The sequence below is a fragment of the Trachemys scripta genome, chromosome 2 (assembly GCF_013100865.1).
Source record: "Trachemys scripta elegans isolate TJP31775 chromosome 2, CAS_Tse_1.0, whole genome shotgun sequence".
In the NCBI taxonomy this organism is placed as follows: domain Eukaryota; kingdom Metazoa; phylum Chordata; order Testudines; family Emydidae; genus Trachemys; species Trachemys scripta.
Genome location: NC_048299.1, coordinates 58,168,742 through 58,195,792, shown reverse-complemented (window position 1 = coordinate 58,195,792; position 27,051 = coordinate 58,168,742). Strand labels below are relative to the sequence as shown.

At 42.6% G+C, this 27,051-nt stretch overlaps 1 protein-coding gene across 1 annotated transcript; it reads right to left on the bottom strand.

Moving 5' to 3' along the window:
- Positions 1-100: 100 nt before the first annotated feature.
- GPNMB (glycoprotein nmb) lies at positions 101-26,939 on the bottom strand. The gene is made up of 12 exons (XM_034760622.1): positions 26,774-26,939; positions 20,299-20,451; positions 19,060-19,203; positions 17,067-17,240; positions 14,892-15,050; positions 13,105-13,413; positions 11,694-11,753; positions 9,607-9,729; positions 8,938-9,040; positions 7,755-7,960; positions 5,436-5,529; positions 101-3,540 (listed from the first exon to the last, which is right to left on the bottom strand). Exons 1-12 carry the CDS (start codon positions 26,847-26,849, stop codon positions 3,387-3,389), a joined length of 1,755 nt encoding a protein of 584 aa, XP_034616513.1. The 5' UTR covers positions 26,850-26,939; the 3' UTR covers positions 101-3,386.
- Between the last annotated feature and the right edge of the window lie 112 nt (positions 26,940-27,051).

Sequence of the window (27,051 nt, the reverse complement as noted above, 5' to 3'; positions counted from 1 at the left end):
CTCTTAGGAGTAGCGACTGTCCTGGTGCCCAGTAAGTAGGTGACTCATTTGACTAGGTCACTCTGACTACATCTCCTTACAAGACAAAGGTAACATCCTGTTTGAAATCTCCAGATAGTTTATTGTCCAATACAGCATCAGATCCCATTAGATAAAAACAAATATGTATTTATTGGAAGTTACAGCAGAGAAGATAGAAAATAAAAAGGCGTAAACTTTAATCCCTTAACATGAGATGTAAAGGAAGTTTCTCTGAGTTGTTCCATATACACAGGTTAAAGTATAAAATGTATTATTTTTCTAAGCATGGCTGAAAGCTGCCTATTGTATAAGCACTGATGATGCCTCTGAGTTCCTGTATAGCACATAGCATTCTCTGGGAAGTAATATGCTATCTGCTTAGAACCTAGGTCACCAATAGCCCACATCAGCTTTGATTCAAAAGTGATACAATTGCAACCGAAGTGAACTCATACTAGGTTTTTATTAAAAACTTTCTCCTCTTTCAAGTTAGGGAAATGCATCAAAATTACAACTGTCCTCTTTCCTGTCACTAAATCCGTAATCACTTTTATTTAAAACCATAATCTTTATTATGCTCTTTCAACCTGAAAAGCAGGATCATGTATATGCACAATGTATTTCACTAACTCTCTTTGTAAGGCTAAAAGTTGCATTTGCTGAATTTCTGAAAGGAGTGCCATCAACATGCAACTGAACCAGTACTCCCTATTCTGTGCCACTAGTAGTTTTAGATCCCATCTGCGCTACCAAACGATAGTCCTCAATTTTGTACTAGAAAAATGCAAACTAAGGGCCCTGTCCTGTCAACACTTTCTACTCCCATTAGTAAATGTTTGAAGGATTGGGTCCTTAAAACTCATGGGCCAGATTCTTAGCTGCATCAGAGCTCCCATCAGTTCAGCTGAGGGGTTAGGAATGGGCAAAGTTCACCTTTAGCTTCCTTGAATTCTGGAGTAACTTAGAACTGCCTAAAGGCTGCTTTATCTTATGCCTGGCTGCAGTGATACCCAATGGGGCACTTCCTCAGCCAAGATGGTAGAGTTCTGACTATGCCCCGATGTGATCCCTGTGCCAGATCTGGTGGGCTCCATCAGGTCTACACCCTGTAGGGATTCCCCTACACCAAGGCAATCGCAATGATCCAGTTAAACCAGCTTTTATCAGGTGTTGGGATCTGACCCCATAAGTATAGCTATCAAACAGAGTCATAGTGCTCCAGTTGTTCCAACTTGACACAACTGGTTTAACTAAATTACTCCCAGACTTTGAAAAAGCTTCTAGTTTGGATTAAGAGATGGAACTGTTCTTCCATTGATGATGAGTTGTAATTAAATTAGCGCTTAGATATCAAGTTGATTGATGTCACAAATACCTATGATGGGAAGCTAGACAGTAGTGCATATATCAAAAAGAAAACGTTACAGTGGATTTATCAGAGAGAGAGAGAGAGAGTGTGTGTGTGTGTTTAAATTCAACTTTGTTTGCAAGAGTCCTAGATTTGTCCGTTTTATCATCAGAAGGGACCATTATGATCATTTAGTTTGACTTCAGCATAACAGAGGCCATAAAACCTCACCCAGTAATTTCTGCATCAAGCCCATAAGATAAGTCATTTAATGTATAAGGAGGGAAGACAGTGACCAAAAGGTTTTTTTTTAACTAATATTTGTGCAGTGGCCAGTGCGGAACTAAAAAATACTGCATCCTGAAAGATTTCTAAGCAAAGCACTAACCACATAAGTGTTTGTACAATTATTGATATTCTCAAATTATTAACAAGTGTGTATGGTGGAGGGTAGGGCTTATTTTAGGGCATTAGGCAACAGCTGTCAGGAAAACAGCAAAATATGGTTATGTTTATATCGCTCTTCAGAGACTGAGAGAGGAAAGATGTATTAGGGATGTTCCAAATTAGAAGGAATAAAGGAGACTCCAAAATTGTTCACAGTTGGGTTGGCAATGAATAGGTCTTCAGTGACTGGTGTTTAGAAATGGGTAAGTGAAATTATCCACTAACTCCCAAACTAAAAGTTAGTTTTGTTCTGCCTTAAACTGTTATATTAGGTATCAGGTTATTATACAGAGCCTTGAATTTAGAGCATTTCTGGCTGTCTTCTCACCCTGCAAGGATTGAACCTTCTCAACAACCCTTTTCGCCACAGACAAGACACTTTCCTCTTTTGATATCCCCCTGTGATCCAGTCTTCAGAAGAGTGTTTTTATTTCTAAGAGCTAAGTAGAAAATTGCATCCAGGGCTAAACTCCATGATATGGAATTACAAGAGTGAGTGGCTAAAAGACAGGGTTTTACTAGATCACTTGAGAAAGATATCAAAGTGAGATTTGTGTTGAAAGTTAACACAGCACAGCAGCTGCAGTAAGCAAGCAAAGGCACATCACCCTGCTAGATATTGACAGTTTCTCAGCTGCTTAGTGGACAAGCAGAAACTGGAGCATATTGCCCTACCCAGCTTGGGGTTTTCATTTATTTGAAGGGAATGGTCAAAAAAAGAGGGACAGGAGGATCAAGGAGAGATTAGTGGCTGTTTACAGAGAGCAAGATGAAATTGAAGAGAAGGAGGGTGAAAAAAGCCCCTCTTAGTTCTCTTAACTAATAGTTGAATGATACAGAATCTGGCTCCTGTTACCACCACTCTGCTGGGCCTCATCTTTGTCTGCCCTCTGGAATACAGCAGCTCCTTCTGACACAGATAGGACACATTGTTGCGGATGGCAGTCAGTTCAGATGGCACAAAACCAGTAGAAACAACAGCTACAAGAGGTAGCAGCAACAACTACAGTAAGAATTTTAAATGGAACTTTTAGTAGTTGGTTTAGGAGGAGCCAAGTAGATTGGGTTTCTTTGTTCACCTGTTTTCCTGATGTCAGTGATCTAGTTTTATAAAGTGACTGAGGGTTGGCCATTATGGATATTCTCTCTGTCTTTCAACCCCACAAAGCCCAGACTGCGGGATGCATGCAGAGGGGAGTAAACTAGAACACTGGGACTGTGCAATTCTTATTTAAGATCTAAATACTGAGGAGATAGAAAGTATCTAGCCTCTTCTCCCAAGCTACAAATTAACCGAGGTGAACTGAATAATCATGCCCAGTCTAGAGTGGTTTATTATTCAATATTTTGTGACCCAGATCATAAGCAAGAACAGTGAGTAATCACAATGGCTCCATTTTTTAAAAGAAGCCATTTTCCATTTCTAAATAAATTGAGCTACAAAATGTACCGACCCATATTTGGAGGTTACCCTAATCCTTTGTTTTCATAGTAAGTAGTCATCCATTGAAGTACAGTTCAGCCATAAACCCCGTATATACACTCTAATATCAGCGGTTACGCTAAAGATTTAAATAATTCCTGGTTTGCTTTTCAGCAGAGGATCTCTCTCATTGTTCCCAGGGAAGAGAACAGCCTTGACATTGTTGAAGTAAACACTCAGTCCCTCCCTGTTCACCGCTTGTTCTGCACTTCTTTCAATAGGTTTGTACTCTTTGTACCTCCTGCAAGGAACATTGTAAAGTTAGTTACTGAAATGGATTCCAGTGATGGTGCATATTTAACATGGTACTGTGAATATGTGAGAGAGCCAAATATTGATACCATGTCCTCCTCCATCCTCCCCCCACAACTGGACACCACCACAGGAGGCTATTGTGACTAATTCTGAATGATCATGTGAGAGCTGCCAGGTCTAGAGAGGTTATTAAGGAAAATAATAGAGGTCCAGAGATGATTTTGACTTGTTATGCACACAGTTCTGTGTTTTACTGGGAAAGAGAAGTTGCTGTACACCCAGCCTTACCACACTGCATTCTGGGGCTGTGGCATTGGAACAATTTTTATAGTGGAGGTGCTGAAAGTCATTGAACAAAACGGTGAACCCCGTATATGATGGAAATAACTTCAAGCCAGGGGGTGCTACCACACCCTTTGTTCCAGCACCCCTGTTTTGGGGGCAAACACTTGAACTCTTTTCAGGGCCCTGCTCACCATGGAAGCAAAACTGTGCTAGCTGTGACTTTGTGTAAACATGTTTTGTTCTGACAACGTTCTAGCATGATTTCCCTCACCACTGTGAGTATTGTCACCAATCTGTGCTCTCGACTACTCCCTTATTATAAGTATAGTCCAGGGGTGCCGGAAGAGGGGGGCCCAAGGGGCCATGGCCCCCCGCACATTTAAAAGGCCACAAAGGCAGGCGATGGGGGAGGGGGGAGAGGAGTGAGCTTGGGTGGGGTCTTGGGGGGAAGAGGTGGCACTGGAGTGGGGCCTTAGGGGAAGAGGCAGTGCAGGGATGGGGCCTCGGGGGAAGGGGTGGGGCGGGGCCTCAGGGAGAAGGGGCAGTGCAAGGCCGGGGCATTGGGGGAAGGGACAGTGCGAGGGCAGGATTTCAGGGGAAGGGGCAGAGGCAGGGCCACGGGGGGCACGGATTGGGCTCCTGTGGACCCCCTACACACACTTTTAGGGTGCTTCTGCTGCTCCTGGTATAGTTTTATAATCTGCTTCTAATACAGTTCACAGACAAAAAAATCCCTGTTCATGCAGGCTCAAAGAAACTGTATTAGAAACTTGCTAGTAACAACCATGGTTAAACCTAGTCATAGTAACTGGTAGCAGGGTTCTGCTCTCACACTAAATGAGAATGAATAGTGAACACCGTGATAAAGGACAGGGTAAATGCATGCAGATGGTAATAAAACGTAAGCCTGAAGAACAAGAGTACTTAGTAATTAGAAAGAGTGGGAATACTCTTAGCTAGAGCTATGCAAATAATTTATATGATTAATTTGACTTTTTTTTTTTTTTACTGTAAGCTCTCTGGGACAGGGAATGTCATTCACTATATGTTTGTACAATGCCTAGCACAATGGGATCTTGAAGGCCTGATACCGCAATATAAATGTATCTGTTTGTGAATTGTCTGCAAGCTCTTTACTATTTTCTCAAATGTATTTATTAGTTAAAGTTATTTGATTAACAGTTTTGATGAATATTCTTAGTCTGCAGATCATTCATACACATTTTGTTATGAGTATTCTAAATCTGAAACTTAAGATGTATTGGCTATTTTTGATTGGACACATAAGTCACCTGGTATTATTTCCTCTCTCTGATTGGATGAGTAAAATTTATAGAATCATGTTTCCAGTATGACTACTTGTGTTGATGAATTCAAAATTTGTTTTCCATGATATTCTTTAATATTCACCCACAATTTGCTGGTTTTATGAGCATTCCGGACAATAATCTCGTTTGCTGAAATATTTGTGGAAAGCAAACCCCAAAAGGATGCAAACATAGCCAAAGCAAATTCAGCTTTTTATCCATCTGAATATTCATGGAATCATTTTTGTCATCCTGGTCTATGTCTTAACTGTTGGAACCAGCAACTTACTTGTAAAGAAGGAGAGACACAATGATGACAAACGCCACCAAGAAACCTGAGGCGATCAAGACACCTTCCACTGTCCTCGAAGATGACCCTGGAGCTTGAATAACAAATTTGTTTTAAATATTAGCCTCATGTTCTATACAGCGAGGTACAATTTTCCAGCAGTACCATTCTTTCTGCCACATGACTCTAGAAGGTGCAGTATATTTAACACTTACGCTAAACAATAGGGCTCAGCGGCATTCGCAGACTGTAGGGTCCAATTCATCTTTGATACCAACTGGGTTATAGTAAAGGTGAATACTAAGAGTGCCTTGTATGTTTCCATATGAAATATATTGTTTGCTGACTGTAACATCAAATACTTTTACAATGTGCAAAGGAACTGCAGGGCTAGTTGGCATCCCACAAGATTTGGAGTTACTTTGCTACTTGCCCAGTTGTTATGCTACAAAGGGACTGTTTAAATTAAGAGTGCAAAATACTTAATCATTTTATAACCCACAGAATAAGAATTAGCATGTCATTGAGGAGTAGAGTTTGAGGGAGGAGAAAGAATGGACTCTCTCTGGTATCTTTTCATTTGCCCTAGACGAGCGTTCTAGTGATTCCCCTCTCTGGCCCAGGATTGGACAGGGCATCCTCCTGAGAGGACTGAGTGTCCGTAGATGGGGTGATTGTTGATGATGATGTAATGCCCCTCCTAGGGGTTGAGTGTTCTGCCTTTGTAATACTGGCAGCTTGGGGAATTAACTCTTGACCCAGCCTGTGATTTCCTCTGTCGCTCTGCCACCAAATTTCCAGTCCACCTCTGAGAATGGCCTTAAATTCAGAGACCATTGCACTTGGATCCAGTCCTAACCCCACCAGATCTGGCCACAGGAGAAACTGAATAAATAAATACTGTTAATTATTATTTACATTTATGATCTCTATTAAGCATCTTAATTCTCCAGTCCAGACGCTGCTCTTCAATATATGTGGTGAGTTTACTGATGCTCAGTCATGCTCTTGCTTATCATGTTCACAACTATGTTTATAAAGCAGAGTAAACTAGAGATACACATTGATTTGGACCTAATTTATTAATCCATAATTACTATGTAAATATATTCAAATCAAGGTCTTAAATTAGTGTTAACCGTTGACATAATCTATGTAAACCATACCATCTTGCAGTGTGTTATTATAAATGTTTGGATAAGCCCGACAGTAACGCTAGTTTACACCGTTGTCCTTGTGAAGACAGCAGCCAGGGATGTACATTCCTGTGTGAATCACATATACCCTTACGTGATTTGGAAAGCATTATACATCCAAGGGGCACGTATACATTGTGGAACTACATCCTACCTAACAGTAGTTTAAATACACATAAACTGGACTTTTGTTAAACAATCGTGCTGTACACCACACCAATTTAGGGAGGGCACAATCCTGCAAAGCTCTGAGGGCCAGATTTTCAAAGGCATTTAGGCACCTAAAGATGTAGATAGGCACCCAGTGAGATTTTCAAAAGCGCCTACGCCCCTCACTCCTATTGAAATCAATGGGAGAAAGTCCCACTAGATGCCTATCTGCATCTTTAGGCGCCTAAATACCTTTGAACATCTGGCCCAGAGTGCCCCCAGCTGTTACGGACTCACCAGATTCGGCCCAAACTAAATCAGATCTGCTGAAAACAGTGTTGTGAATGAACACCAAAGGCCACTTCCTCAGATTATGTAAATTAGCCCAGCAATATTGAAGTCAATGGGGAGGCAGTGTAGTCTAGTGGCCAGAACACTAGCCCAGGACTTGGAGACCAGGCTGCACTTTCCAGCTCCACCCCAGATTTCCCTATGTCATCTTGGGTAAGTTCTCAGCTTCTCTGTGTCTCAGTTCCCCATCTGTAAAATGGAGATAATGGCACTTCCCTGCCTTACAGGGCTGTTGTGAGGAGAAATACAATAAAGATTGTGGGGGCATATGAATACTTTAGATTGATAGAGGGACCTAAATTCTAATCCTGGTTTTACCATTAACCTGCTGGGTAACCTTAGGTAAGTCACTTTCCCTGTCTGTGTCTTTGTTTTCTCCTCACACCCTTTGTCTCTCTTTTCTACTTAGATTAGAAACTCTCTGGGGGCAGGGACTATCTCTTACTATGGGTTTGTATAGTTTCTCACATAATGGAGCCCAATCTCAGTTGAGGCCTCTCAGCAGTGTCATAATGCAAATAATTAATAATAGACACTCTTCTCTCTCTCTCTCTCTCTCTCTGAAATGGCCATGAAGAGAAGCTATTCACAGATCCTCAACATCTGTTCTATTTGAACTCACCTCCATTTACAGATATAAGGGCACTTGTGAGGGCTTGGCTTGCATCATCACCCAATGTAATGTTTACACAGTAGGTTCCGGGCTCATTGAAGGCTCTTCTGATGGTCAGTAAGCATTGATCAGTAACTTCAACGGGGTCACATACCACATTCTGTGACACCTGGCATGTGGGGTCAGAGACTATTGTACAGGCATCTGTAGGAAGACTGGGGAAAGTGTGAGAGAGAAAATGAATATATACTATTACTAATCCAATTCATAGATTCACTGGGCCTGATTCTCCTCAGTCGGACCTGTTTTATGCTGGTGCAACTCTGTTGGAATCAGTGATGTTAGACCAATATAAAACTGGCCCAGTAGCCTTAATGTTCCATTAAATTAGCTGCTTGGCATAACACTCATTATTTTCTGAGTACAGAGGACTTTGCATTTTCCCCACTTCACTCCTGCAAGCATACATAATTTCACAACTATGTCTGGCATCATTTAGACTCAGTTAATATAATGTTACCAGCAATTACACTCATTTCTCAAAGCACAGTATCACCTGGCCCCTAGTTAGTTGATGAAATCTATTAATTTTGGTTCAGTTCACCAGGCATACCAACTCTTTGGAGATTCTTAGCTGTACTAGTATATGTGGCAGGAATGTCTTGCTAGTTTTAGGATTACTTTCAAAGTGATTATTTCCCAGTTATGTTGTCAAGACTCATCTGTACCTCTCAGTTCTCTCAGATCCACACACTTTCCAGTGGCTAGGAATATTAATGCAATGCTCTTTGCATCCAAGGAATTCCTTTGATGCAAGTTTTTAGTCCAAATTTCAAAATACCTATGGCTAGAAAGATGGCTTCTTCCCAGTTTGAGCAAGCCACTTCCCTTTTTAGTATGAGTGCTGAAGTCTTCCATCTTTGTCTGGAAAACAGAGAATTGCTTCTGCTCACCAACTAGTTCTATTAGTTTTGCTTAAGCATGTCATTTTGGTCTGAAGCCGAAGAACCTGGCAACAATTTCTCTTGATATAACTCATAAATTAGACTTCTATTATCTTAATTTCAGTCAACAGATGGTAATTGCTGTGTTTCTAACTGTTGTTCATGCAACTGCATATGAATGTGGGTAGTATTCTAGTAACATCCAAGTACCTAATTTTCTAAAGAGGGAACTTAGTGAATATACTTACCTCCCTTGGCAGGTAACAACAAAGTCAACCAGGGAGTTTTCACCTTGAGCCACTGTCATCTGGACACTTGTCATCTGAATAATGTTTACCTGAAGGATTCCCTCTAAGGGAGGAAAGAGCCCATCAACCTGTTATGTTACTCACTCAGTGACATGATACAGCAAAAACAATCCACTTAGAATCATAGATGGTCTGTGTTTGAATTATCCTGACTGGCTCTGAAGACTACACCTTTAAAAACTCAATAAGATAAGTGGTTTGTTAATGGTCAGCTCAGGTCTGGTCTCTTTACTATACTCTATCTCACCCCAAATTCCCCTCAAAAAATCTTGGACATTTTAAGATGTTACAATGCACATAATCTTGCACCCCATTTTGAATAGTTGCCCTCCACTCTAATTAGTGACAAACTCACTCAAATCCTCTACTGTTCATATCTTTTGAGCTTAGCAACTGGATAAACTGGGTTGTAAAAAAGCAAACAATGCCAGTCAGCTAACTGTACGTTAAATTATTAAACCAGACCCAAGCCTGCAGAATAGGTTCTTATAGTTCCTTCTTGTGGTGTTTACACGATAGCAGGTAAACTGAACAAACAAGACAGCCCATATATATGTTCAGTACCATATCAACCAATTTTCCTATTCTCTTATTGATTTAGGCACTTACCTACAATGGAGATAGTAGTTTTATAATGTCCATATCTGTAAATATGGCAGCCTCCATCAGGAGTGTCTTCCATTACACCAGCACTGGTGGGAGAGTCCAGGTTATAGGGTGGTGTAGTAGTGACTGTTGGATTGAGCAGGGGAAAAAAACATATTGCTAGTTGCACTGCTTAGAAAATATTTTGCACAATCTATGTTATGGAGACAAAGTCTAAGTGGATTAATTTCTTTCACACCACCAATGAAGGGAAGCCAAATGATTAAAAAATTAGGTTTTTGCCCTTCTGCTAAATGCACAGTGTGTAAATAAGTGATGCAGTTTATCTCAACGAGATCTTGTGCAAAACTTAAAGAAAACCTGCTTGCCCCAGTATTCTGCAGAGCCATGCAAGAGGAGTAATTTGAATTTCAGATCCCTAGGTCAGTAGGAGCTGCAGAAGTAGCACATTCAGCACATGAGGTGGGGAAAAGGAATTTATGCCCCAGCTCACAGGTGATTACAAATGGAATCCAGCATTCTGCACAGAATGAGTTTGCCACTCTTCTCTCTTTTTTTTCCCCTTCTTCTTTTTTTTCCCTCTACTACTGTTAATCATGTCTGTTCCACCCACCTGCAGGTACTTTCACTATATGTTATCAGATGCATTCCAGTCTCCAGATATATTGTGACACAGTATATAAAGGCCTTCCATTGTCTTGGTCTGTCTCTTGTTGCATACAGTATAGGTTTTACATTGTACTTGTCTGTGAGATCTGTCATTTCATGCTCATATTGTTTACACTGTTTGGATATTTGTATGTACAATGAATTACATCCATTAAACTGAGTTCAAAAACAGTTGTGTTCATCAAAGACCTGGTCCAACACCCATCAAAATCAACTGAAAGGCTCCCACTGACTTCAGTGGATGTTGGACTGAGCCATAAGTTATTACATGAGGCTTTAAGGGGTATTTGATATCAATTAGACAGAAAGTGGGTCTATCTCCATTTGCATGGTAATGAATCATTCTCTTCCAAGAGATATTGAAAACAACCAACCAGCTAATGATTATGTCCAGAAGAAGGTGGTCAGACACCTTTCTGGGACAACAAACATAAACTTGCAGGGACAGACATAGGTAGTTAGATCTGACAATGTGCTGCTTTGTCAGGTTTTAATCTTCTTCAAACATACAGGTAAACTAAGTTTAGAGCTCCACTCAGCACAGTGATTATCCTAGCTAATGAATACTAAATTAGCCTAACTAGTGAGCTTTCAATAAGCATCTCTTTTTATTTTTGTTCAAAATCCAAACAAACCAATAGCTAAGCCAGAATCACTACTATCACCCCTTTGTACTGCTCTGATGATTAAAAGGGGACATAAAGCTGCATTAAAAAGCCTCCTAGAGATTCCCTTTATATAGGGGGATTCCCTCTAAGTGTTATAGAGTCAGCATCGAGGCTCTAAGCCACTTCTCTCCTAGCTACTGATGTAAGGAGCATGTCTGGTGGGGGTGGGAAGGGCATGGCTGGAGAGTCATCTGCTCTGCATTTGGCCAACAGAACAGCATCTTGAGGCTAATCTAAGAGGCACTGAGGGCCATCCGCAGGATTAAGGAACCACAAAAATGGCATGAAGACACCTTTGTCCCCTTCCCTCTCTGGTCCTGGGTTGAGTGCCACTCAGCCAGACCAGAGCTCCTGCACCATATGCTCTATACTTTGTTTTTTCTTTTTTCTTTTGCCCCCTCTTTCCCCGCCACACTTGCTCCTATCCTGTGCCAACTGAACTTTTATTTAAGATAACTGGGATTGAATGTTGTGACTTGATGTTGGGGGTTTGCCACTGGTGTCCTACTTGGGAAGGGAGGACTGTGCACTGGGTCCTGAAGGGAAGCCGGCAGAAAGAGAGGTGAACAAGCTGAACATGCAGACAAGGCAAGAGGGTTGCAATCCCTTCCTCAAGTTAGTGCTGTGAGGAAACTGTGAGGTTAGTATGAGAAAATGAGCCCCTGACATTCTGAATCAAGCTGTAAGAATCATAGAAAATCATTTACTAGAATATGTTTCTAATAGTCTCCACAGGAGGAGATATAAACTTACTAGCAGGAGTGGTTGACTCAGTTTTGTTTGCAGCACTGGTTGAGTTTTGAGTTGTTGCCCCTGTAAAAGACCATTGTGATAATTAGCACAGCCAAAAATACAACAGCAGTATAATCACCTTTTATTTAGTGTAAAGGGTCGTTCTGGCACAGTGCTGGATTAGTTTGTTTGAATCACACACATTTGGTAGCCTCCCACTAAACATACCCACATCTTAGCCCTGGTCTGTGGGAGAAAATTAGGTTGGCTAAACTTCATGGAAAAACCCACAGTCCTTAGTGGCGTAGTTAAGTCAACCTAAGTCCCCTTGTAGACAGCGCTAGGTCGACAGAAGAATTCTTGTGTCAACCTAGCTCCTGCCTCTCGGGGAGGTGGATTACCTAAGTCGATGAGAGAACTCCTCCCATCGGCGTAGGTAGTGTCTACACTGAAGTGCTACAGCGGCGCAGCTGCAGTGCTGCAGGTGTCCCACTGTAGTGTTTCAAGTGCAGTCATCTGTCTCTAAGCCAGGGAAGGTAAACCTGCAAAGTATGGGGAGATGAAAATGCTTGTTTAAGATTCCCAAATCAATAACAACAAATGACAGATTCCGTTTTTTTCTTAAAATAGGTATTTATCTATTAATTTACACTGGATTGAAATATCAGGAGAAAATTGTGAAAAATGTTATTGACTTTTTCCCCATTTTTTGATTGAGTCTCAAAATTTTGGAGAGAAAAAAACCCATTGACATTTCAAAATTTGAAACATACTGACCCACTCAACTTTACACTGTAATGGTGGTAGCTTTATAATTATCAAAGTTGGAGCTGCAAAACTTTGCAAGTATAAAACTTCTATGAGATTATAAATCAGTAACTGAATAAAGGTGACAATTTGGATAGATTTACAGTCAAAACAAAAATCTTACAAGCTTGATTCTCATTCACACTATTACAAAGGCTTGTCCACGCTAGGAAATTGTCTGGAATATCTATTGCAGAATAAGTTATTCCACAATAGGTATTCTGGCACAGGCATTGCGCTTTAAATTCACACCCTACCTTATTCTGGAATAACTTCCCCATGTACGCATGCCCTGCTCTGCCAGTGTTGAGGGGCCATAAAGTGAGTGCACATGTAATTGACTCCCCCTTGAAAGCTCCTTTACACTGTCAGGGTATTGTAAATTGGTTTTAGCATAAATTAGAATCCTTTTATATCTGTAACTTTAGACTACATATTTATCCTGTTATTGATTCAGACTCTTAAGTAAGTGTAAATATGTTATGTTTACAAAAACTGTGTAGCTCCAACTTTGATGACCATAAAGCTTTTAAAGGTATGTAATTTTAAAAAACCAAAATGTTGGTCTATTAATGATTATTATTAGTTTATTTCCTAATATTCCTATTGATTGACAGACTCTTACCTGGCGAGGTAGGAAGTGGTGGGGTAGGTGTTGCAGGCCCACAAGGTACAGGTATAATAGCTTGGACGGTCAAATTCAGGCTGAAGTTTCCCTGCAGCGTATAAGTGTGAGTTGAAATAGAGCTGTTGGATATAAATGAGCCACTGCCATCTCCATAATCCCACTTGTAGAAGATCGCAGAATTATTAAGGTAGTGACTGGGATCATGGATCTTGACATCAAATGTGATAGGAGAATCCTTGATGAAGACAGAGTCTGAGGCATTGCGGTCATTCTTCTGGGACAGGTTCACATATAAAGGAATCTGGTCTGCAGGAAAAATGAAAGAAAGTGAAGCTAGTGTATATGGATGCAAATAACAGACTGCTTCACAGCCCTCAGACTGCAAAGATCGCAGTGTAAAACACAAGCCTGCATCATGTTAACTGCCAGGCTTAATTTCTTTAATACAGGTTTCTTCTTTAACTCACTTTTCAATAGATTACAGTAATAAAGTGAAACACTGCAACCAGGTAGAGAGTCATGTGCATCTACTGAAGACCCTATATCTAGTCATCTGGAGGTTCCCTGTCCCATTCATATTGTTCTATCCTGCCATTTAGTGCAATCTGATGCATTTAGAAAGCAAAACCTTTGCTTTTCAGTAGTATCTTTATTACATCAATTGTATTTCTAAAGGTCCTATTGTAATTTCCTACATATTTCCCCCAAAAGAGAAGGAAAAACCCTTGAAACTCAATTCATTAAGGAGATTTAGTGAATTTGGGTTGGGGGACATTATAGGACCTCATCCTGCGACCACTGAAGTCAATGACAAAACTCCCATGGGCTTCAATGGGACCACTTGTGGCGAAAGTTGCTACCCAGCATGAGCAAGAGTGTCAGAGTGTGGCCCTTCGTGAATAAGATACTTCGCCTTAGCCATTATTTTATCTGAGATTGTCTAGATCATAGATGAGAGCCTGAGAATGAGGTATAGTGAGCAAGTCTTATACTCCATGTGCAAGAATTGGTTTGTCTGTTGACTGAACAGTTGCAGTGTGTGCATTTGGGTTGATGTTGGTGGGCTACTTAAATTTAAGAGACAGCCAGAATGAAGGGATAGAAATAATCCCTGGAATACGTTAGCCAGCCTCATCCAGAGAAGGGTGGTGAATTTCATCCAGAGAAAGGGTCAGGAAGTCCCTCCAATTTCTTTTCTTTGGACTATTAGTACTAGGGATGCATGTGGGATGCAGACAAAATAAAGGGCAATTTGCATTATATCCATAGGTTTAAGCTTAGATTCACATTCCGTATGAAAGGTAAGTTAGTTTATGTACACCACAGATTTCTGCTGCTTATTCAAACATTTCAGACAAAGAACAATAAGTAGAAATTGATCTTAAATTTTATTTGGGACAAGTCAAATTGTAGGATAGCATGAGGTAAGACTCTGGAGTATCAGATGTTGTAGATAGATTAAAAAAAGTATTCTCTATAAGGTTCTGGATAAATATAATTAGCATAATTCATTTCCATCCCTACTTATATATTTGCAGTGTTAATATCTATAGTTAAGGACACATTTTTCAACTAACTCTTAACAAGTCTGCTAAGAGGACTTATTGCATACTGTTTAGGGTAGCCTATTAGAGATTTCACATTAAAGTTAAAAGCATCACTTGTTTCAATCCCTCCTTATATCCCTCCCTACTCTCCCAGATAGCACTTTAGTTGCATTTATGTAACATCTCCACTACAAACACTGCCAAGTATTTAGTTGTGGTTTAGTCCAGCCCACTCACCTGTCACAACATAGATGCCACTTGCTGTTGCAACTGGAACATATGTTCGATGACCTCTTCTGTAAACAGAGACCACCATCATCTGTTTGCCAAGGGTGATATTTGTTGTGTTGATGGAAACAGTTGCTGAAGAGCCTCCAGTTTTTTGGTAGTACTGGCCTGTGAACAGGACATGAACTCATATTTTCCTCTTGTGATGAGATAGAAAAAGTTTTATAAAGAGAAGCAGCATTTCTGTGAAATTTTGGATTGTCTAAATCAAAAGTGTATATTTTATGCTCATCCTTCATTTGTGTGAAATGTACTTTTCAAACACACTTCATGTCATTGTTATGTTCCCTGCCATTAAGTTTTTTTTTCTGAGTTTCAGCAAAGCAGCCAAAGGCATTAGAAAGATGTGCCTGCTCCCACTGATCCAAAAAAAGGCATTTGCCAAGGCACCTTCATCTCCCCAATGCAACTAAATTAGATTAATACCTAAAATAATTTTGCCAGATAAGTTAGGAGCCTAAGATTTACAGTGTAGTCAATAGCAGGTAGGGTTACCATATTTGAACATTCAAAAAACAGGACACTCCAGGAGGGGTGTCGGCCCCACTCACAGTCCACCCCCCATCCTCCCATGCTCTGCCCCCACTCTGCCCCAGGTCCCGCCTCCTCCCCGCTCGGCCCCGCCACCGCACCCCTCCTCACCCCCAGCCCACCACTGGCTTGCTGTGTCCCTCCTCAGTCCCCCACCCACTGCTCGCCTCCTCCCACCTGCCACTCACCTCCTCACTCCCCTGCCAGAAACCCCCATGCCTGCCCCGAGAACTCCCGCCTGCCACTGGCTCGCCACTTCTTGCCTCCTCACCCCTGCCCGCCCACCCGCTGCTGGCTCCCTCGCTGCTCGCCTCTTCAACCCCAGCTGTCCCCCGCTGGCCTTTTCACACCCCCGCTCACCTACTCACCCTCACCTACTCAACCGCCGCTGCTCACTGCTCCCCTCTTCACCCCGCCCTGCTCGCCTACTCACCCTTCCTGCTGCAGGTCCCTCTGGCTCTTAGGATCAGAGGCAGCCAAGGGGTCTTCACGTGCTGCGCCCACCACAAGCGTGAACTCCGTGGCTCCCATTGGCCGGGAAATGCGCCAATGAGAGCTGCTGGAGCTGCAGAGCAGGGTTTGCAGGCACCGGCAGCGCACAGAGAGCCCTCTGCCCCTCCCATACCCGACCCAACCCTAAGAGCCAGAGGGACCTGCCGGGGGGCGAGGTGGGGAGTCCTGTCGGTGCTTACCTGGGGTGGCTTCCGGGAAGCATCTGGCAGATCCCTCTGGCTCCTAGGGTTGGCTTGGGTTGGGGGGGTGTTGGAGGGCTCTCTACCTGCTTCCGGCGCCTGCAAGCCCCACCCCCACAGCTGTGATTGGGCAGGAGGGAGCTGGTGCAGCACACGGAGACCCCCTCCGCCTCTGTGCCATGGGGCCGTCCACAGTGCAGGCTCCTGCCGGCGGGCAGGCGCCGGGAGCTGCCCCAGGAAGTGCCACCAGCCCTGGGACTTTGGGTTACCATATGTTCATATTTTCCTGGACGTTTTTAGATATTTAAAAATTCCTCCCAGATGACAATTTAAGAACTAAAAAGCTGGACATGTCTGGGAAAATACGGACATATGGTAACCCTAATAGCAGGGATGGGCCAATTATTACACACTCTGTTGCTGGAAGTCACAATCAGGACAAGAACAGAACTATATTCAGCCAGCTTAGGAGTGCTGAAGCAAAATGCACATTGCACCTTCTTTCTAGAGGTGAGGAAACCAGTCTGAGGACCTACAAGCACAAGATCACTCCTGAACCTCAGACTGTTACTTGGTAGTGCTAATTACTAAATCATCTGGCTTCCCCCTTTGCCCTGAAGATTTCCTCTAAATGTTCTGTCCAAATTGTGATTGAGAAAGAAGTTCTTTTCAACAGTGGTAGCTCTGTGCATTTGCGGTCTTACAGAACATGTCATGGTAGTATATGACTTCCAAACCTCAGAGGAATTAACAGAGCAGCTGCTATTCTCACTGAGCAGCTCGGAATGTGTTTAGTATTCTCTCACTCAACAACTGTTGAATTCCTCTTTGGGGATTGTAATGCACGGCATTAGGGAAACAAGTTAGGACACAAAACCAAGAGACATTTTACTGGACTCACCAACTGTATGAAACAAATAGACTAAGTTCCTCCTTCTCCAGCCAGGATGATGAGGGAAAGGTCTCCCATCTGGGAACACATTATGGGTATTGTTGCTTGTGCAGTTTTCCCAGCCACAGTCATCAATCCACTTAGTCCAGTTGTAGACATACTGGTCAGGAAAGTCTGAGGAATCTAGGTGTAGAAATAGATCACAGATTATTAAGTGGCAAATTTATAAGTGTTTTTATATAAAAGCAGAATGTTTCCCCTTCTTTATTTCTATGGGGCTCATTCATGGCAACAAAGATCCTCAGACACGTCCATTAACTTATCTTTACAACGACTCAGTGAGGCAGGGAATGGAGGTATTATTATTTCAATTTCATAGTAGGCCTACGGCACCACATGCTTAATGACTTGCCCAACCTCACACAGGAAGTCTGTGCTAAAGCCGGACACAGACTGCAGATATCCTGCGTTCCAGTCCAGTGCTTTAACCACAAGACCCCTTTTTCGCAGCACAGTATTAAGACAGATTAAGTGAAAGCTCATGTTGTGCCTCAGTTAGGTGCTCATGAAACTGTCTGGACTATTGTACATAAGCAAATAACAAGGACTGGGTTATGTAAAGATGTGGGAACCTATGGTGCATCATGAGGAACAATGCCGAAGACATGGGGCCCAGTCCTGATTGCACTGAAGTCAATGAAAAATACCTATTAACTTCGGTGGATATGATCATGCCCAGAGAATTTACACCACCAAAGCAGAACATTTATTACATTTAAACCACAATATTGTTTTTCGGTCGTTTTTAAATATGGAGCAGGAGGAGGGGGCATTTTCAGACTAATGTTCACTACATCAGAATTCCTCTGTTCTTTCTAATTATAAGCCTAGATATTTGCTGCTTGGTATGTTTTTATTCCAACGAAAAAATGTAGTTGTTTTCAAGAATTCTGTTGGCTCACAGAGAAGATGCCAATTGAAGCTGTTGGTCCAAATTCTGCTGCCAGCCCCTTAGGACAATGCCGTCTCATTGAGGTCAGTGGGGTTCCACGTGCATTCTGGCCCAATGGGAGCTGCAGCTGTGAAACTCTCAGTAGAATTTGGCTTGCTCTTTATTTTTCTTTCTTTCTTTCGTCAGAAGAGCCAGTTGTGTCATTTTTAAATAAGTGCCATGTAAACTGCAAGCACCACTAGAATCAGAAAAATATATGTTTCTTCATTGGAAAAGCACAAAATTAGTAAGCATAGGAGAGATACAAGCATTTCAGTCATTACACTGTGAAGTAAGTAGAAACTATGCTATTCAAGTAGTGATTGACATCTCTTGAAATTGATTGGTAGAAAGTGTTATTTAATCTATCTGGACGTTGGAACAAAGGTTTATTTCTGCCAAGCTGCAGCAAATAAAAACATTAGGTTTATGACCTTTTTTCCTAGTTTAAGAGGTATAACGAAGGCCAAAAACGTTTTTTATTTTAAAAAGATATTTTCCCCTGCTTGTTTTTTGTTTTTGAAATATCAGTAATGTAAGATCTGCTCTTCCTTCGGAGGTAGCCATATAAAGATGTTATTTAGTGAACTCTAAACTCCTTATTGAAGAGTCTCAGTTTTACAAATCCAGTTAGAAAAACCCATATTACTGATATAACATGCCAGTATTCAGTCCAGTGACTGGGCAAACTTGCAGCTGAGCTGAGCAGCAACGGTTTTTCTGGGAGCCAGATTAAAACATTTGATAATGGAAAAAAATCCATTTAAAGTTCTTGACCATTATATGTAGGTGGTGCAGATGGGTAAAAATAAGACAATCATCTTCTGAACAAGGACCTTTTGTGTGACACAAGTCAGACATTATTGTAGTTCTCAATTTAACAGGGATAGAACTGCAGCCTGGAAGCAGAATGCTGATGGTTCCAAGTGTTCATGACAGTTTTGTAGACCACAAATACACCAGTACCATTGCCAGACTGGTTCATAATATAAGGGTATTATTGTTACCTACCATTCCTGCAGTTCCTGTCATATACTATGTTGCTGTCATTATCTTCTTTCTGGCACCTGGGAAACTGTAGGGTCACAGTAAAGGTCACATTTGATCCTACTAGAGCTGGGCTGTCAGAGGTCAATCTGGCCACCACCTTTCCTCCTGAAGAAATTAAGATGAGATTTCATTTATACATCAGTCTTTTTGAGTAGCTATTATTTTTATTTGTGCACAATGTAAACAAAAAAATCATGTTAAACTTATTACAAAGACTGTAAGAGCCAGACCCCCAGCTGCATAAACTTGTATCACTCTATTGGCTGCAAAAAGAGCTACACCTATCTACACTTGCTGAGGAGATGACCCTAAGTGTCTCTATCACTTCTTAAAACATACTATGCTCCATTGTAATGACCCTCCTGAAGGCTCCCTTTTGCCCCGCATTTAACCATCTGAGCTACTGCATGCCCTTAATATCTAACCAGAACAACAAAAATTAGAAACTTTGTACTTAAATAGTTTGGAGAAGACCAATTAGAAATTATTAGTATGATTTTTTTTTAAAGTACTATGTAACTTTGGGGCTCAAATCTCATGTACTTTCAGTGGAATTTGTGATCCTAAGTCACTAAGGTGCTTTTCAAAATCCAAAACTATACCAGTAAATTAGATTTATTGGGCCAGATTCTAAGCCAATATAAATCAGTGTAGCTACACTGCAGCCAATTGAAGTCAACTGTTCTCTAGACATTCCTCTACTATAAACTAGAATCAGATTTGTACACAAAAGAGGCAGCATATTCCAGAGGACAGCTCTTTTGTCTCTATCAGAAGGTGTAGCCTTTAGTCCTGGGCTCATAACCAGTGGTGATAAAACTGCCATACAATGTGCTGGTTCTTCATAGAAAGTGTTAAACTGATCCAGTGATGTGCCTTTGGGGTGGAAGTTGAAGATCCCAACCTACTGGCGCTTTTCACAGAGAACAGGGGATTTTCCCAGTGGCCTGGCTAACGTTCCTTTTCAATAAACCAGATTTTAATATCTGAGGCTGTGAATTATTACTGAGCAGATTTTGTAATGGCGGCCATGGCTGCTTCGTCAGACAATGTATTAAGTACTATTATCTAGCGCATTACTGTGTAGAGCAATTTTGGGATATGTACAGTACAAAAGGCACTATCTATAACTTTCTATTCTATCGTATAGAATTTCTGGCTACATTTCCCAGAGCTTTAGGATTTCATATCTAGACCTACCTCTCCAGCAGTCCTTCCATCTAGGATCTCCTTTTTCCCAGAAAGGATAAAGCTTTTCATTCCACTGATTTTGATCAGGATACCAGCCATGTAGCTTCTTATGGGACCTGACATGAGAAGAAGATCTTCCATGGCTCATCACATCTCGAAACTCTAGATAGAAATATGAGCAACATAAAGTATGAATATTTCCTCTGCTCCATTTCACAATACTAAATTCTTGCACTGAACGCAAAACTCTTAATCGATGGACGTGCTTGGAACTTTATCACTATAAACAAAGCTTATGTCTTCCAGTCTATTGACAATGGAAATTCCTCTGAATTTAGGCTATACATATTTCATCCTTTCCTTACTTTAGGACATGTTCCAGTTATATGAAAGGGTTCTTGGAGGGATAAGATCACATGGATGAACATTTTCCAACCCTTCTTTTGCTCATTTATACTTTCTCAGAACTTTTAAAAATATTTTCAGTGGCTTATAAACCAAAAAAGTTACATGTAAACTGTCAACAGGTGATTATTAAAAGATACATTAGGAATGTAATAGTGAGCTATTAGGCCCCAATCTTGCAATGAGTTCTACACAGGTGGACCCCTGTGTCCATTAAAGTCCATGGGAACACGCATGATCATAGGTATCTGCCTACATGGAATGCATTGCAGGATTGGGGCTTTACTTATAGTTTAGTACCTAAGGTACCTGAAGCATTCAACAGAAGGGGGATGGGAGGAGTGAGGACACACCGCGCAGGCCCCCCCTCCCTTCCCTGCCTCCTGAACACCGCAAGCCAGCTGATTGCTGCGGGCAAGAGGCAGGGGAGGTAGGTGGGAGGTGCGCTGCATCCTCGCTCCTCCCCCCTCCCTCCTGCCTGCGGCAATCAGCTGGCTTGCAACGTTCAGGGGGCAAGGAGAGGGGAGGAACGACGACTTGGCACGCAGGCTCTTCCCTCCCTCCCCTGCCTCCTGCCTGCGGCAATCAGCTGGTTTGTGGCGTTCGGGAGGCAGGGGAGGGAAGGGGAGACTGCATGCTGAGTCCTCGCTCCTCCCCCTCCCTCCTCCCTCCTGAACACCGCAAGCCAGCTGATTGCCGCAGGCAGGAGGCAGGGGGAGGAAGGGGAAGGCGCTGATCTGCGGGGTCTGCCGGTGGGTGGGAGGTACTGGGGGGGGGTGGCGTAGGGGAGCTGATGGGGGACTGGCAGCTGTGGACAAAGCAGGCAGCCAAATAATGTTATGGCGAAGTATTGCACAACTTTAAATGGAACATGTTCTGTAATTGAGCAGGGACATACAATCGAAACAACGTTAAGCAAGAGGACGTTAAGTGGGGAGTTACTGTAACTTAGATTGATCCCCTCCCCCCCCCCGGCTTCCCAGGGTAGACCAGGCCTAAGAAGGCTGATGTGTTTAATGCCTATTTTGTTTCAGTCTTCACTAAAAAACTTAATTGTGATCAGATGCTTAACACAATTAATATTAAACAAGAGGGAAGGAACACAAGCCAGAATAAAGAAAGAACAGGTTAAAGAATATTAGATAAGTTAGATATATTCAAAGTTGGCAGGACCTGATGAAATTCACCCTAGGGTACTTAAACTAGCAGAAGCAATCTTTGAACCATTAGTGATTATCTTCAAGAACAGGACAGGTGAGGTCCCAGAAGACTGGAGAAGGGCAAGCACAGTACCTATATTTAAAAAGGGGAACAAAAAGGACCTCAGGAATGTATACTAGTCAGCCTAAATTCGATATCTGGAACAATCCTGGAACAAATTATTAAACAATCAATTTGTAAGCACTTACAGGATAATAGAGTGATAAGAAATAGCCAACATGGATTTTTCAGTAGTAAATCATGCCAAACCAACCTAATTTCCTTCTTTGACATGGTTACCGGCCTAGTGAAAAGACGGGAAGCAGTAAATGTGATATATCTTGATTTTAGTAAGCTTTTGACACAGTTCAACATGGCATTCTCATAAGCAAACTAGAGAAATGTAGTCTAGATGAAATTACTATAAGGTGGATGCACAAATGGTTAAAAAAACATACTCAAAGGGTAATTATTAATGGTTCACTGTCAAATTGGGAGGTAATATCTAGTGGGGTCCCTCAGGGGTCTGTCCTGGGTCCATTACTATTCAATATTTTAATTAATTACCTGGACAATAGAGTGGATAGTAGGCTTATAAAATTTGCCAATGATGCCAAGGTGGGAGGGGTTGCAAGCACTTTGGAGGACAGGATTGAATTCAAAATAACCTTGATAAATTGGAGAATTAGTCTGAAATCAACAAGATGAAATTAAATAAAGCCAAATGCAAAGTACTACACTCAGGAAGGAAAAATCAAATGCACAAGTACAAAATGGGGAATAACTGGCTAGGCCGTAGTTCTGCTGAAAAGGATCTAGGGGTTATAGTGGATCACAAATTGAATATGAGCCAACTGTGGGATGCAGTTGTGAAAAAGGCAAATATCATTCTGAGGTGTATTAACAGGAGAGTCATATGTAAGACATGGGAGGTTATTGTTCCACTATACTCAATACCAGTGACACCTCAGCTGAACTATTGTGTCCAATTTTGGGCACCACATTTTAAGAAAGATGTGGACTAATTGGAGAGTCCAGAGGAGAGCAACAAAAATGATAAAAGGTTTATCATGCAGACATGTTAAAAAAACTGGGCATGTTTAGTCTTGAAAAAAGGAGACTGTGGGCGGGAGAGAACTGATAACAGTCTTCAAGTATATTAAGGGCTATTATAAAGGAGATGGTGATCAGTTTGCCTCATAACCATGGAAGATAGGACAAGAAGTAATAGGCTTAATCTGCAACAAGGGAAATTTATGTTAGATATTAGAAAAACTTTCTAACTGTAACAATATTTAAGGACTAGAATAGGTTACCAAGGGAGGTTGTGGAATCCCTGTGTCTGAAGGTTTTTAAGAACAGGTTAGACAGCTGCCAGGGATGGTCTAGATATATTTGGTCCTGCTTCAGTGTGGGGGGATGGCTAGATGACCTCTTGAAGTCCCTTCCAGGGGATTTCTATGATTCTATAAATGGGTATGGAATACTCTGACTCTTCTTAGGGTACCCAGAGGCATGTTGCTACCATCTGTCTTTAGTGTGAGGAAACTTTGTCTGTGCCTGCCATGGGTCAGACCCCAGCTCTACCAGCCCTGGGCAACACACACACTCCCCTCTAGGTCTTGTAGCCCCGCTGTCACTCTACAAGTTAGCAGTTGACACACCCAAGCATCTCCCTGGAGTGTCCAGCTCCTGGTCCACTGGGCACTTGCAGTATTCACAAATTCGCTGCGTCCAAAGAAACAGTACACCCCCAGCTCTTGGGCTTAACACTCAGCACTTAGATACGTTTATGGTGAAATCTAGTATACACTTATTTGACAATAAAGGAATTCAAGGGAGTAGAAATGTTGGAAACAAATGGTTACATATAAAACAAAATCATAACATGCATTCTGAGCAAAGATTTAATTAACAAGATACTTTCATGTCTTGTGGAGAATCCTTACAGCACTTTTCAGCTAGGCTGGCTTTGACCCTCCTTTCATGAGACAAGCACACCATCAGTTTGGATCCTAGATGAAGGATTCCTTGTGCATCTTTGCACCCCAAGATGTACTAGAACAATCCTTTGTCTTCATTCATAAACAGGACCCCTCCTGCTGTTTTTTTTTCCTGAAGAATTCTTCTCTGTAGATTTTATAATGTCTTAATTTGCATCTGGCTCAGTATGCAAACAGGCATACATTGTGAGGCACACAATACACAATATACAGATGGCCAGATACGGAGATAAGTAACAGTTACCTCCTGATGACCTACCTTAACTCCAAGACCTTAAGAATATAATCTCCAGTACAGACACCTAACTTCTTTGCTATTATTGGTACATACGCTTCTCAATTATTATGATGACCAGTGGGCTACTGTCTCTCGGTAGAGACCTCACATGCCACCCTTTGGTGAACTATTATGCATATATCTGACCCAGGGGATCCCTGTAAAACCTCATGCACCCCTTGTGCAGTTGTGCCCTCTCCCAGTTGGCACCATGGGGTCCCTGGGACACACATACCCACACATCTCACTGTAATCTGTTTAGAAGAGACCAGAGCATACTTCCCCCTGTCCCCATTCAAGCCCTGGCAAGAAATATTTTACATCCCAAAGTATTAAGACCATCTGTACATTTTTCTAGATGCTGTGCTGTATTATCTTACCTAGCTAAAGAGAAGAAAGTTTCAACAGGCATTTTTTACTGTGAAATTTGCAGAAATTGTTCATATCGCTGGATGTACCGCTGCAGTCATGGAGTTGGTTCACTTTATAAAGAGAAGGACTGCTTTATGGATGGATCACACAGAAAGCCATGAGAGCAGCCCCTGGACCATGTCCCTGTTCCCCGGAGCACACTGCCCAGAGCATGTAGAGGGTCCAGAGCTCCCCACAGCAGCCTGGGCTCCCTGGGTGATTCTTAGCATGACCCAGCTCCAGCTTCCAGCTTGGCCAGGGGGTGGGGACGTGGTGGGAAGAGGAGGAGCAAGGGGTAAGGCCCTGTGGCAAGGGAGGGGGTTAAAGTCCACCTCAGCCCCCCACTGGGAAGAGGCTGGCACCACTTCTGGCACCCCTGTGTCCCTGGAGTATAGGGGAGCCCAAATGTTTTTTGTTCCCAGGGCACCAATAAATCTTAATTTGCCTCTGTGCCTATAGTGGTGTGTTATGTGCTCAGGGGTCCTGTCACTTCTCTGTAGTTTAGAAGAGGCACCCGTGCAGATATAGCTGGATGAAGCGGTGTCTGCACAACACTGTGATGCCTGAGGTGGAGGCAGGGAAGCAGTGCTGAAGACGAGGCAATAGCTGCTTTTTTTCCACCCGCCTTCCTACTCACTGAGGCTGCTGCCAGACTGGAGTTCCTTTTGACTGGTCCCGTGTGCACCACTCTCTGTGCTCGGCCAGCGCTGCTGCTAGCCCCTCCCTGCTCTGTGGGGAATTGTGCCCTACAAGGTCTTTGGGAGGGAGCAGCCTTTGACCTCAGAAGCATGCAAGGGCTGCAATTGTGCCTGGCCTCTGCAAAAGGGGTAGAGGGCTGGGGAAGACTCCTGGCCCCCTTCCCTCTTCATGCACTCTCCCTATGGCCAGCCACAACCTCACGCTTAATGTGTGAAATAAATTGTTATTGCCAAATGGATAATATCTGGATTCAAACAAAGTGCCCTGCAACTTTTGGCATTTCCTGCATGACTGGACCGTGGCTTGTATGTTTTTTCCATGACAAACCATCAGCCCTAATCATAATTTGGCCATCACAAATTCTAACAAGGTAAGCTCCTATGGCATTTCTTCACTCGTTTGTAATTTGTTTATCTCAATCAAATATAAGAAGTTTCACAAGCTTTTGGATTACACAGCCAAGGCATTTTTCACCCTAGCATCTACTTCAGCACCAGTCCCTTTAAACCACATGGAGATGAACTGAGGGGTAAGAAAAAAGAGACTTTATTGAAGTTTTTTCCTCCACTTAATTATACACAGCCTTCATAAGCAAGTGTCCGTCATTACCACATGTGGAGCAACTGAGTCCAAAGCAGCCAGTCTAATAATAAAACCCAAGAAAGTGATTCTTGTTAATAATGACACCATACTTTAGTGCTATTGGAAGAGGAGCTGGCACTCCGTGCACCCTGCTCCCAACTCAGCTGAGCTCCCATCCCTGAGCTTGTACGCTATCTCTGGTGGAGAAATGGGGAGGTGAGGAGAGGTTCAGCATTCCCTGAGACAGTGTGTTGCCCAGGGAAGGGAAAGGAGGCCAACTGAGGCTCAGTCCCCACCCCTAGACCTTTATCCCTGAGCCAGTACGTCAACCATGGACTCCTGGAAGGTCAGCAATAGCTCAGTCCCAACCGGTCCTGCCCCTCTGTACTCGAGAGGGTCTGTCAGACCTAGAAAAGAGAGAGAGAATTCCAAAGAGACTTAATCCCCTCCCCAAGATCCACGACCCGTTGTCAGTGTGGAGAGGGAATGGGCTCCTCCCTGAGACCCTTGTTTCTGAATTGGTGAGTCACATCCAGAGGACTTTTCCAGAGATGGGGAAATCAGCAGAGGCTCGTTGTCCCAGTCACTGAGCTGGTGTGTCTCATCCGGAGGTGTGGGGAGATCAACAGAGGCTCAGGACCCATCAGCCCGTCACCCTGCCCCAGGTGTTACAACAGGTAGCAGAATAGCTCTCTTCATTCCTATCCCAGCTCAGATCACATGTGCAGCCACAGCGGCAGATAACCCCGAGCTGGGTGGGCTGCAGCCTGAAAGCACCCAACCCCTGAGCTGCAGCAACCAAAGCAAAACACATTTCAAAATAGTAGCATAGTTGTGATCACACCATCTCAGCAAATTAAACCTGGGGAAGTGGGGGGAGATGAGGGGAAGGAACCAAGGCACTCACGTTTGGCAGCAGCATACAGAACTCCTTCGGCCAGGAGCAGGACTCCGAGGAGGAGGAGGAGGGAGAGACCCTTCATGGTGTGGGAGTGTGTGTGTGTATTGTGTCCCCAATTCCTGCACAAGTTAACTCCCTTCAGAAAAGTGAGAATAATGTTTATCTGCTGCCCTCCTTGACTGTGATTAAATAGAGAGCCCCAGGGCTCATCATGTGATGGCATTAAGCAGAGATGCATGATTTCTTGTCTTCAACTCAACTCCCTGCTCATGTGCTTATGACTC